Genomic DNA, 11,640 nt, shown 5'->3' on the forward strand with positions numbered 1-11,640 from the left:
TCCTTAGTTTGTGCTAAAGCATGCAGCATTTGCACATCTCCGTGAAGTGGCTCTCTTCCCTAACACCCTGAACCCTCATGAGGCTGAGTCCCTGGCCTTGGTACAAGCTATGATCGACCAAATTCTGGAGCTACACAGGGATGTCCGGTGGCTCCACATTGGCTGTGATGAGGTGAGTGCCTGCGATCTTAAGGTGTGTAGCTGCTTTTCTTCACAATCATGTGCCACATCATGGCTTCTTCTTTTCTTTTTATACTTATTTATTTACTTACTTATTTTATGTGTATGGGTATTTTGCCTACATGTATGCCTGTGTACAGTTGTGTGGGATGACATGCAACACCTACAGGGGTCAGAAGAGGGTGTTAGAATCACCTGGCACTGCAGTTACAGGTGGTTGTGAGCCACCTAGTGAGTGCTGAGAATCAAACCTGCATCCTCTGGAAGAACTTCTAGTGCTCTTAGCCACTGAGCAATCTCTCCAGCCCCCTATTTGTTTTCTTTTGATTTGTTTTGGTTTAACTTAATTTAAAAATTTTTGAGCTACAGTCTCATTACATCACCCAGGCTGGTTTGAACTCTTGATCCTTCTGTCTCATCCTGCCAAACACTAGAATTATAGGCATGTATCACCATACCAGACCCTATGGATCCTTTTAAGTAGAGAAATAGTCCAAATACTAAAGAATAAAGGCAGAGGTTGCCAAGGAGATAGGCCTATTTAGGGAGATGACATCTCTGGAGAGGAGTGTTGACTAGCATAGGGCAGTCCTGCAGAGCCCAGGTAAGGTATCCTGTACACCAGATGACACTGTCATCCAGGGGACGGGCTTCTTTACTTCCTTCTACAGGGACAGAGTCAGCCCTAGCCATGAACAAATGCATGCCCTTTCAGACAGTTGTAGCCGTAGCAAAGACTTGCAGTGTGACGTGTTGACAGGAAAAAGTGTTGTTATACTTGGATCTTGAAGGACTGTTTGGGGGAAGTGTTCCTCGGGGGCATTTGTGGTATGTCCTCTTATCAAGCCCATCCAATGGCTAGCCTCTACTTCTCTGCTTCTCTGGCTTGATTCCAGATATGTGGGCAGGGCTGGGGTAGGCTCTGAGAGAAAAGCTTCTGCCTGGGTTTGCAGACATTCCACCCTGAGGTTTCCATTTTTAAATCAGAGCTGGATATGGTGGCTGACACCTGTAATCCTAGTACTTGGAGCACTGTGGAGAGAATTGTCACAAACTTGAGACCAGCCTGGGCTACATGGTGGGTTCTAGGTCATCTTGGGCCATGATATCCCAAAATAAGGAAATCTGAAAGTAAGATGTGATTATACACACTTGTAACCCAGCATAGGGAATTATAAGCCTGCTTAGGCTCCATGAAATCCTGTCTCAAAAAAAGAGGTGTGAAAAAAAAATTAAAAAAAAAAAAGGGTGTGTGTGTGTGTGTGTGTGTGTGTGTGTGTGTGTGTGTGTATGTATATGTATGTGTAGGGCTGCTGGAGTGGTGGCTCAGCAGTTATGAACACTCGCTACTCTTCCAGAGGATCTGGGTTCAGTTCCCAGCACCCACATGGCAGCTCACAACTATCTATAACTTAAGTTTCTGGGTATCTGACACCTTCACACAGACATATATCCAGGCAAAATATCAGTGCATATAAAGTAAATAAAGTAAAAAGGAGGAAGAATAATAATCCAGTCTGTAATCTTGTGTGAAGCCCTGTCTCAGAAAAAAAAATGTGTGTGTGTATGTGTCTATGTGTCTATTTATATTTATTTCACAGATAGAATTACACTACATGTTGCCTTCCATGTCTGGTTTCTTCATTGCCACTATGAGTATAGGACAAGGCTCATCAGTATTATCACATGTCAGGGATAGCCATAGCACAATGGGTCACATATCTACCTACTCCTCAGTGAGTTAACAAGGTTGTCCTGCCTCTTAGTGATCTGAGCAGAGCTGCTTTGAACCAAAAGAGGCCCTAAGTGAATCCAGTCTAAGAAAGGCAGTCTTCCTGTGGAAACCAAGGAAGCTAAGCCCCTTTCTAGTCTCCTCTGGACTTGCAGCCACCCCAAGATTCAGGTATGAGCTCTGTAGTCCTAAGGATGGCACCAGATACAATCCCATCCTATTTCTTTCTCCTAGGTCTACTACTTGGGTGAGGGGGAGACCTCAAAACAGTGGCTACAGCAGGAACAGAACAGCCATGCGAAATTGTGCCTGAGCCACATACAGGCAGTAGCCAGCCATGTGCTGACCCAGCACCCTGGCGTAAGACCCTTGGTGTGGGATGACATGCTGCGAGACATCCCTCAGGAACTGCTAAAAGGTTGGCAGGGCCTGTGTGGATGGGGGTTACATGTGGCTGCCCAAGACCTCAAGTTCCAGAGGCCTTGGAAGTGAGCTCTTAATGTATGCTCTAGTGAAAGTGCTAGGTTCTGTCCCCTTTAAATCACTGTACGGCCTTGCAGGAGTGTGGACAGAAATTGATGTGGCTGCTGACAGGCCCAGAGGGTTCATTGGCATGTCCAGTGCTTCTGATAGCTTTAGTCCTATTTGTACTCTGTGGCCAGCCTTGAAGATGCCAGGGCCAAAAGTTTACACTGGCCCAAAGCCTGGACATGAGAACTGAAGAGTACCTTCTCCAGCCTAGGAGACTGGCACTTAAACACATCACCCAGCTCCACTGAACCCTGAGGTTCAGCGCAGAGATCCAGGGCCAGCTGTACCTATATTCCGTGAGACTAGTCTATGTTTTACACTAATGAGTTAGAGATGTACGTCAGTGCCCCAAAGTTGCAAGGCAAGCAGCTTGGAGAAGAGTTTAGGAATCCCTCCTCACAAAAGCAAGCAGCTGCAAACATCATTTGTAGCTCTGATGTTTGTGGCCCAAAGCCTAGCACAGCTGCAAGCTGTATTTAAAACCCACTAGCCGGGCGGTGGTGGCACATACCTTTAATCCCAGCACTTGGGAGGCAGAGGTAGGTGGATTTCTGAGTTCGAAGCCAGCCTGGTCTACAGAGTGAATTCCAGGACAGCCAGGGCTACATAGAGAAACCCTGTCTCGAAAAAACCAAAAAAACAAAAACAAAAAACAAAAAAAAACCACTAGACCTGGGAAGATGGTTTATGTTTAACATAACTTTAACATTAAAGGAGTGTCCTAGAGATGAGCATGATGGCACATGACTATAATCTCAGTACTTAAGAGGCTGAGATAAGAGGATTGGAGTTCAAGTCCAGTCTAGTGAGACCCCTGTATCAAAACAAATATGTCTGAGAAGCAGGAGTATGACATGAGTGGTCCTTCCCACACTCACGGCCTTGCTCTGTTGACAGCATCTGGGGTGCCTCAGCTGGTGGAGCCTGTGCTCTGGGACTATGGAGCTGACCTGGATGTCCACCGCAAAAGTCAGTATGGGTTGCTCACAATACATTCCTCATGGTACACATACCTGCATGACTGTTTTCCAGTCCTCCATAACCTTGTAACCTGAACTTTTTAGCCTGGAAATATGAGTACCACATTAGCTTAGCTGACCAGCATGGAATGGAAAGGCTATTCAAAGCCTCCTGTCCTGGAATGGAATCCCCTGCTGGCTCCTGATCATCCCAGGTTCTTTCCAGCTCTTCCTGAAATGTTTATTCACAATGAGTGATAAACCACAGGCATTGTGGGAATGATTGGTGTCTCCTCTCTGCTAGAATAGATGCGGTTCTCAGCTGCTCTGGTTAGGCTGTGTATCCAGGGCTTCTCTGTGAAAGATGCTCATCTGCTTGCTTTCTTGCCTAGTCTTCCTCATAGGAAAGTACCAGGAGTGTGGCTTCCAGAGGTTGTGGGCTGCCAGTGCCTTCAAGGGGGCCACAGGGGCTAGTCAGGCTCTGCCCCCTGTTGAGCACCACATCAGAAACCATGAACTGTGGCTGCAGGTGGCAGGCAGTGCACCAACGGATTCTCTACAAGGAATCATCCTGACTGGCTGGCAGAGGTAAGCTCTCAGAGGCTGGGGGTAGGACGTGGAGAACAGTTCCTGCCATCCAAAATGGCAGCTTATCTTGTCATGTTCTCCATGCCTCTGTGTTTGCCTCATTAACTCTGCTGAGGAGACAGTTCAGTGGTCGAGCCATAAGCATGCAGCCTCTGTGGTCTGCATGTTCCATGAGTGCTACTGTGTGTCTTGTGTGTAGCAGGGCATGAAGATTAATCCCAGTTCTTTTAGGATGCCATATGCTTTGAAAAATAGGATGGCCAGGTGGTGGTGGTGCACACCTTTAATCCCAGCACTTGGGAGGCAGAGGCAAGTGGATTTCTGAGTTCAAGACCTGCCTGGTCTACAGAGTGAGTTCCAGGACAGCCAGGGCTACACAAAGGAAACCCTGTCTCGAAAAAAAAAAAACAAAACAAAAAACAAAAAAACAAAACAAGACTCTCACAGAGAGTAAAACCCTTTCTATGCATTGGATAGTGACTAGTGACTCACAGAGATAAAGGGAAACTGGTGGGAGCGATATAATCACTGGCCCTTCTGTCAGCCGCCATCTACCTCACTTGAGGAGCATCTCTTTAGCCCCTTATGGCTGAAGAAACAGAGGCCAGGCCAGATGGAGGCTCTCTGCCCAGCACCAAAGAGATCTGATGCCCACTCTGACCTGGGCCTTGAGAAAAAGCATGAGGTGGATAGATGGAATACGGGCCACAGAAGAGGCCTCTGGGAGGTGGACTGATAGAGGAAAGGGGCTAATAAAGGCTTTACAGAAGCTCCACATCAAGCATACACTGTGGAGTGCACCCAGGTGCTCAGAGCCCATTTCCCCTATACAGGCTCCTCTTGGGGCATCATAGCAACCTAATGCAAAATCCCCATGACATGAAACCCACTGTGGAAATCCTGAGCCAGGTAATGGAATACACCAGTCTGCCCACAGTGGTTCCTAGTCTAGGAACCCCTCAAAACATAAGGAAGGGCACCCCAAATCAGGCATCCTCATCAGGCTGAAATGGTGGAGGGCTGAAGAGCTGAATAGTCTTCTTCTGGACATAGGTACGACCACTTCTCTGTGCTGTGTGAGCTGCTCCCTGTGGGAATCCCATCCCTGGCTGCCTGTCTACAGTCACTTGTACATGGTATGTCCCAGCCGGCAGCTCCAGCCCTCCTACCTACTCTTAGCCAGACAGGAAGAAAGGAGCCACCAGGTGCTGGTGGCACACGCCTTTAATCCCAGCACTTGGGAGGCAGAGGCAGGTGGATTTCTGAGTTCAAGGCCAGCCTGGTCTACAGAGTGAGTTCCAGGACAGCCAGGGCTACACAGAGAAACCCTGTCTTGAAAAAAAACCAAAAAAAAGAAAAAAAAAAAAAGAAAAGAAAAGAAAAAGAAAGGAGCCAATTGCTGGTTTCCCCTGTCATTGCCCTGTTCTGTCTGGACTGTAGTCCTTCACAGGGATGAAGAAGGATCGTGTTTTTAGTCTGCCCACTTGCTTCAATACCAACTGGTCCAGGACTGCCTGTACCCAGATCCTCAGCCTGAGCCTTGGGTAACTTGGGAAGTTAGAAAGGACACCCCACAGAGTCAGAGGATGTATATAAGATACTCATGCTTCAGGTGCAGATGCAGATTCTCTCCAGAACTGGGTGCCCCCACTGCTGCAGGAGCCTTTATTCCAGTGCTTCTACACCCAGATGACCTGAGGAAACAACTGGCTGCAGAAAACAGACATGGGCACTGCTCAGAGCAGTAGGCTGTGCAGCCTTGGTGTAACGACCATGCCCATGTAGACTATGTAGGAGTTCACAACACTCAGGATGTCCACATGTAAAGGTGGGTCCCCAAAACAGTTAGCAGCCATGACCTGGAGGAAAAATGTAGACATGGTCTTACTTTAGCTTTTTTTCCCCTGGTAGTTTATTGTCAAGTGTCTAGAATGTGTAGAAAAACAAGGAAATAATAAGCACCAACAGCCCTCACCACACTGAAGGGGTGTGGATGTTAGTAGGATTGGCTTTAGCCCTTCCCGGTTTTGAGGAGTGATTATGCTGGGACCCAGACTCCTCAGTGCAGAGCCAGGAACCCTCTGTCAGTGGCGTCCTGAGATAGCCTTTTGTGCTGACTTGGAGGTGTGTCTGTTCTGCTCTCAGGGTGCTGTTTCAGGTGCTCTAGAATACTCCGCTTTTGAGCCTGAACATTTGTACATGGACTGTGTTGTGAGGCCAGGGGCTCCTGCAGATATCTTTCACATGTTCAATGAAAAGCAGCCAGCTGGCCTGGCTGGGGCTCCCCAAGATGCTGTGCCTTTTGCCCATAGCACCCAAAGATCAGGGCCTCTCTGACCACTCCTGCCTGTGAATGGTTTCAGGAGGCTTTGCTGAGGATGTTAGGCTGAGCGTGGAACGCTTCCTTGGGGTTTCAAGCCTGGAAATAACGGATGCTGTAAGGTAATCCCATGATCCCTGACATTCCCCCACCCCTCCCTCTGGGGACCACTGTTCTTAATGTGACTCCCTGGCAGCGAGGGACCTGGCTCCTTCCCTGGCAGTGACATCCATGCCCTCGTCACACAAATTAGTCTGCACCTGCGCAGCTCTGTGGATACACTTCTGGAAAGGAACAGGTAAGCGGCTCCCACATATCTCCTGGCATTGTTCTTTACAAAGGCTTTTCTAGAAAGACTTCTAAAAATTTCTACCAGATTCTTAAGCCAGCCACCACCACCACCCCCAACTCCCCCTACCATCTCCAAACCACCACTGGCTCCAATCACACTGTCTGGATTTGCTCCAGGTATGTCACTGGCTGGTTCAGCCCCTACCACCGCAGGCGGAAGCTTGTTCACCCAGTTATGATCCAGCACATACAGCCGGAGGCACTCAGGTAGCCACCATCATATCCTCCCAGGTGTTCAGCCCCTGGAACACCTTATCCCCTCTACTAACACACAGTAGCGATGACCGGTTATAAGTGTTAAGGCAAGACAAGATGTCCAGGTCCTGCAGCTGTAAATCTTGGATGAACTGATAGGCTACTGCTTAATAACACTTCCCCTAATACTGGCAAGAATCTAAGTGGTTCCTGGCCTAAGACAGTATCAATCACATGCCCAGGCTAACCCAAGGCTCATCTTTGGAATCAGGCCACCTGGGATCCATGCTGGCCCTGTCATTTCCTGGTACAACCTGGTAAAGTGCCCTATGGCTGGAGTCCCAGGCTGCCTGCACAGACCTCTCCTGGTTCAAGACTCTAAGCTAGGCTAGTAAGAGTACAATTGTACTGAGTGTAACATGCTACCAATAGCATGACCCGCTCGTGGTTGTAAGAAAAACTGCCGGGCAGTATCGTGCTTTTGATTGTTGAAATGTGACCAGTCATTCATTTATTTTTGTCCCAATGTTAAACAGAGGCATGGAGTAGTACTGGCTCCAGGGACTGAGGATATGGGTGTAGCAATGTAAACTTGAACCTTAGTAGGAATACTCAAGTCGAATCATGGCTGCTGTCTCCCCCAGCGTTCTAAGCAGGTGGAACAACCTTGTGCAGCAGCTGGAGGCAGCCCTGCAGCCAGTCTTCTACCCCGACACCATAGAGGAGTGGCTGGAGGAGAATGTGCTCCCGAGTATGCAGCGACTGCAGGATCTGCTGCAGGACCTGGGTGAGGCGGCTGCCCAACAGCCACCACCCACCAGCCCAGGCTGGGACACAGGTCAGAATCCCTGAGGGGCTGGGGCCCTGTATATATCAGCCTGGACAACACCAAGACTTCAGACTCAGTGGCCCAGCCATGTGGGGCTTATGCTCTTCCTGCTGAGCCCTGGACACCTGTGTAGACAGGCTCTCCAACTGTATACACAGTAACCTTGGGCACAGCAGAAAACAGAAAGGCACGTTTGCAATTTGCATGTAGAGCTTTATTACTCCTGAAATAAAAAGACCAGAAGTGAAAGTCCCACCAACAGAAACTTCAATCAACTTTTTACCCCCACAGAGAATTTAATGCCTTCACCCAGGAATGAGTCTCAGCCCTGGGCAATATCAGAAGGGGATATGACAGCACCTAACAGACAGACCCCTTCCTCTCGTCTAAAGCACCTTAAGAGTGTGTAGGCAACAAGCCAAAACCCAACAAGCTATCATTCACATTTCATCTGGGAAATCTCTTAACTTAACCACTTTAAAAGCTCACTTTGGCATGTTCAAGAGACCATGTTCCCTAAGTCAGGACTAGTTCTTGCCTAACTACTGTGCTCAGCCTAGGTACAGTGGCCTCAAGGCTGCCTTAACTTCTTGGTCTATATAACTCTTTAATTTCCCAGTTCTACCTATGAGGTATGCATATGCAGCTTTGAGGAGCTGTTTGTAGACCAGAGATCCAGAGCTTTTCGGCCAAGCTGGGAACTTAGTAAACAATGTCCTTTTGAGGGACTTGGGTCCACTCAGAAGGAGACGAGAAGAGCAGAGAAGGACCATTACAGTGGTTGGTACCAAATTTTATTAGAAGAGGCCATGGCCCAGGCTGGCCTTGAACCTTCTTCCCGCCTCACTTCTCAACACTGGGATTTTTGGGCTTTGTTTCCACATGCCTATTTTCTTCAGTCTTTTCAAGGCTTGAAAGGCTGACTCAGTTTCTGTAGAGGATCTCCCAGGTCTTAAAGGCTATAGGATGCCAAAAGAGGTGACCTTTTCTCCACCAGCAGCTTCTTCCCAGGTTGGGTTGGGAGAGCCTTCCATTGCTGACAGCTGTGCTCCAGTACTGCTGGGATCTCAGACAAGTGGACCAAAAGGAACAGTGTAGTCAGCAGCACTCAGATTTCTCTGAGAGTTCTGTGGCCAGGCATCCGGCATCCAGAGTTGCCTTCAGGGAAGCCCCTAACCACTGAGAGTATCCATCTTGATGGATGGTCTGAGAGAGTAGACACCATTGTGGACAGGAGTGAGTCCTCCTATATGCATGTCTCACTCTCACATGAAGTGGAGTCTTGAAGGCAGGTACTAGGCCTGCGCTGAAGAAAGCTTGGCATCTTTTGCTTCAGATTGCCCTTGGGTGAGCTTGTCCAGACCAGGCTGTGCTGCCCAACCCAGAGCTGCAGTGTAACTCTGGGGAACGTGCTAATTTCTGAGACCTTGCCGTCCCCTAGAAGTAGCATCCACCCCCTGCGTCCTGACAGATGCAACCTTTCTGGGTTGTGGAAGAGGTCTAGCCTGGGGTTCTGCAAAGTGTAGAAGCGTAAACAAGCAAAAGGCAGGTGGTCTGTAGAACTGCCCAAGGAGCCAAAGGCAGGTACTCAAGATCTGCCTGTACCCTTATAATTGACAAGTCAGTTGGAGACGCATCAGAAGTGGGTGACATTTACCAGCAGCCATTCCACACTGTCAGCTCTGGCCACCAGGGCCATCCTGTTCACTGTCGCTGCTTTGTGACCGTTCTGAGGGACTCTCCAGGCGGTGCAGCTCCAAGAAGTTAGTGATGAGTTTGGCAATGGCTTCCACATCACTAGGCCATCATGAAAAAAGCAGGTTACCTTAGCAAAGGATACAGTTCCACAACACACCACAAAAGACCCACACTGCCTCATCCCCTGCAGTACACCTACAACACTCCCAGGAGTCTCAAATGGGCCCAATATCTCTGGCCTCGGTCCTACTCTGACCAGACCTCCAGCCCTGTTATGATGTCTCCCCTACAGAAGCTATGGCAAAGCTGATCCCAAGCACATACAACCTAAGCACAGCCCATACCCTGTCTACAACATTTAACTTCTCTATTGCCCCGAGAAATGCTAAGAGATAGATATTCCAGTCTTGCTCTATACCACTCTTACCTGCGTCGGCCCATGACTGCACTCTGAGTGAGGGGATGGGAGAAGCCTGTTGCAAACCGGAGCACCACCATGTAGCCCTTCCCAAAGTAACGGACCTTTTCCTCCTCCACATTCACATCCTGGATGTCTTTCAACAGGACCACCACTGGGGACAGAAGGGTTTGCTGATAAGCAGTCACCCTATGCTCTTACCCTATACCTGCTGAACAGTGGGAGGAGCATTAGTGACAAAAGCATTTGCTAGCCCACATTTAGGACTATGGACCCAAAATAACTTCTGGATAAGGATACTCAGGAGACCTGCCACAAGTGCAGTTTCAGGCAGATGCTGGCTTTCCTGAGCAGTCCCACAACAGGGACCACAAGCCAAGCTGCCATCTTCATGATATCCTTTGTGCCTGACTTTACCTAAGGCTGGAAAACCTGTCTGGCTCCAGTGGGGTAGCCATGCCAGTTAGTTCTGTGCACAGAAAAAACATTGCTTAACTAATGCCTGACTGATACTGCTTTCCCAAGAGCCACTGGGAAGCCTATCTCATCTCACTGTCACAGTGACATGGGGATGACCATGTGGCTTGGAGCCTGTGGGGACTGGCTCTCAGATGTGCCAAAGTTCCCAGCAAGCAGCCTATGGGGAAGTTCAACTCATGCCCCACAAACTAGCTCTGGTCTTCATCTATGCCACTTTCAGCTGTACACTGCCAGCACTCCACACAAGTTAGAGACCTGAATGCCTTGGAGCCTAACTCTTCATGATAAAAGCCCACTGAGGGGCCTGTGCACACATACACAGTTTACTTTCATGTTTGTAATGCACAATAGCTGGGCTGGATACATAGGGAAGAGACCTATGACAACCTGCTACTTCACAACTAGGCTACCTCCCAAGCCCAGAAGCTCAAGGGTTGCAGGGTTCCTGTGACCATCTCACTGCAGCTAGCAAAGCTGACAATCGGGTACAGGATAATCAAGAGAGGCCAAGTGGTTCCTCAAGACTAGGATGGCTCCCTGTTAGTCCTCCTGTCACCCTCCCCCAACCTAGGAGAGCTGCCAAAGAGTTTCCATCTTTCCTGACTGGCTGAGTCCTGAAGTATGCAAACTGTCTGCCTGGATCCATCCCTACAAGCCAGGATATGTCTGGGGGACCTTCATTCCTTGAGCAGTTGAACTTGGACCCAGGCCATCCAGGCCTCACCAAATCTTCACCAAGCTGTAGGTCCCCACATCTTACCTTGATCGTGGCCTGCTCTGAGAAGAGTCAGCAGCTTCTTGTAGAGGCTGAATGTTTTTAAGATGACCTTCCCAGTGCTCTTGTTGAAAATGGCCTCCTGCAAACCAATGTATGCTAACCACACACAGAACTCCAGGGAGAGAGCCAAGCTGATGCTGAGGTATCAGCCAGACCCACACTGGTACAAATACTCAATTTGCCCAGTGAAACCCAAAGCCTCCAGGACTCTTCCAGAACCAACTTCTGTGCCTGACTTCTTGCAAGGGGTACACGAGAGAAAGTAGATAGAGTGGGTGCCCTTTTCTCTTTGCATGAGAACAAGACCAGGCTGGGGAATCTTGCCCAGCAGGTATGAGGCCTCAGGTTCAACCCTAAGTACTGGGTAAATAAATGAACAAAAGGACAGGGTGGTAATGAGACCATTAAGCAAAAAGCAGAAGCCCAGGCCAGGCAGCTTTAAGAATTCTGAGAAGTCCAAGACTCAGATGTCTTTAGCTACTGGAGGTGTACAGTTAGGACCTGGGTGGTCAGAGGAAGCCCCCAACCCTTCAACTTCAAAGCCTGGGAGCTAGTCTGAGTTAGCAGAATGTTCTCACAGG

At 48.9% G+C, this 11,640-nt stretch overlaps 2 protein-coding genes across 12 annotated transcripts in view; one reads left to right on the top strand and one right to left on the bottom strand.

Moving 5' to 3' along the window:
• Positions 1-7,938, top strand: part of Hexd (hexosaminidase D) — a 19,131-nt gene extending 11,193 nt beyond the window's left edge. For 7 of the 9 annotated variants that reach the window (XM_031354946.1, XM_031354948.1, XM_031354945.1 and 4 more), the window contains 9 exons: positions 8-172; positions 2,147-2,330; positions 3,341-3,412; positions 3,795-3,990; positions 5,044-5,126; positions 6,354-6,432; positions 6,507-6,608; positions 6,779-6,868; positions 7,501-7,938. In XM_031354946.1, coding sequence (XP_031210806.1) covers positions 8-172; positions 2,147-2,330; positions 3,341-3,412; positions 3,795-3,990; positions 5,044-5,126; positions 6,354-6,432; positions 6,507-6,608; positions 6,779-6,868; positions 7,501-7,708 — 1,179 coding nt within the window. In that variant the 3' untranslated portion in view covers positions 7,709-7,938. The remainder of the gene's footprint in view (positions 1-7; positions 173-2,146; positions 2,331-3,340; positions 3,413-3,794; positions 3,991-5,043; positions 5,127-6,353; positions 6,433-6,506; positions 6,609-6,778; positions 6,869-7,500) is intronic. The other 2 variants (XM_031354950.1, XM_031354951.1) reach the window with 2 other exon arrangements.
• The window catches only part of LOC116079158 (cytochrome b-245 chaperone 1), a 6,907-nt gene continuing 3,155 nt past the window's right edge, over positions 7,889-11,640 (bottom strand). For all 3 annotated transcript variants that reach the window (XM_031354960.1, XM_031354958.1, XM_031354959.1), the window contains 3 exons: positions 11,042-11,138; positions 9,811-9,955; positions 7,889-9,482 (listed from right to left, as the gene is read on the bottom strand). In XM_031354960.1, coding sequence (XP_031210820.1) covers positions 9,362-9,482; positions 9,811-9,955; positions 11,042-11,138 — 363 coding nt within the window. In that variant the 3' untranslated portion in view covers positions 7,889-9,361. The remainder of the gene's footprint in view (positions 9,483-9,810; positions 9,956-11,041; positions 11,139-11,640) is intronic.

This window comes from Mastomys coucha, unplaced genomic scaffold (assembly GCF_008632895.1).
Source record: "Mastomys coucha isolate ucsf_1 unplaced genomic scaffold, UCSF_Mcou_1 pScaffold5, whole genome shotgun sequence".
Classification (NCBI taxonomy): Eukaryota; Metazoa; Chordata; class Mammalia; order Rodentia; family Muridae; genus Mastomys; species Mastomys coucha.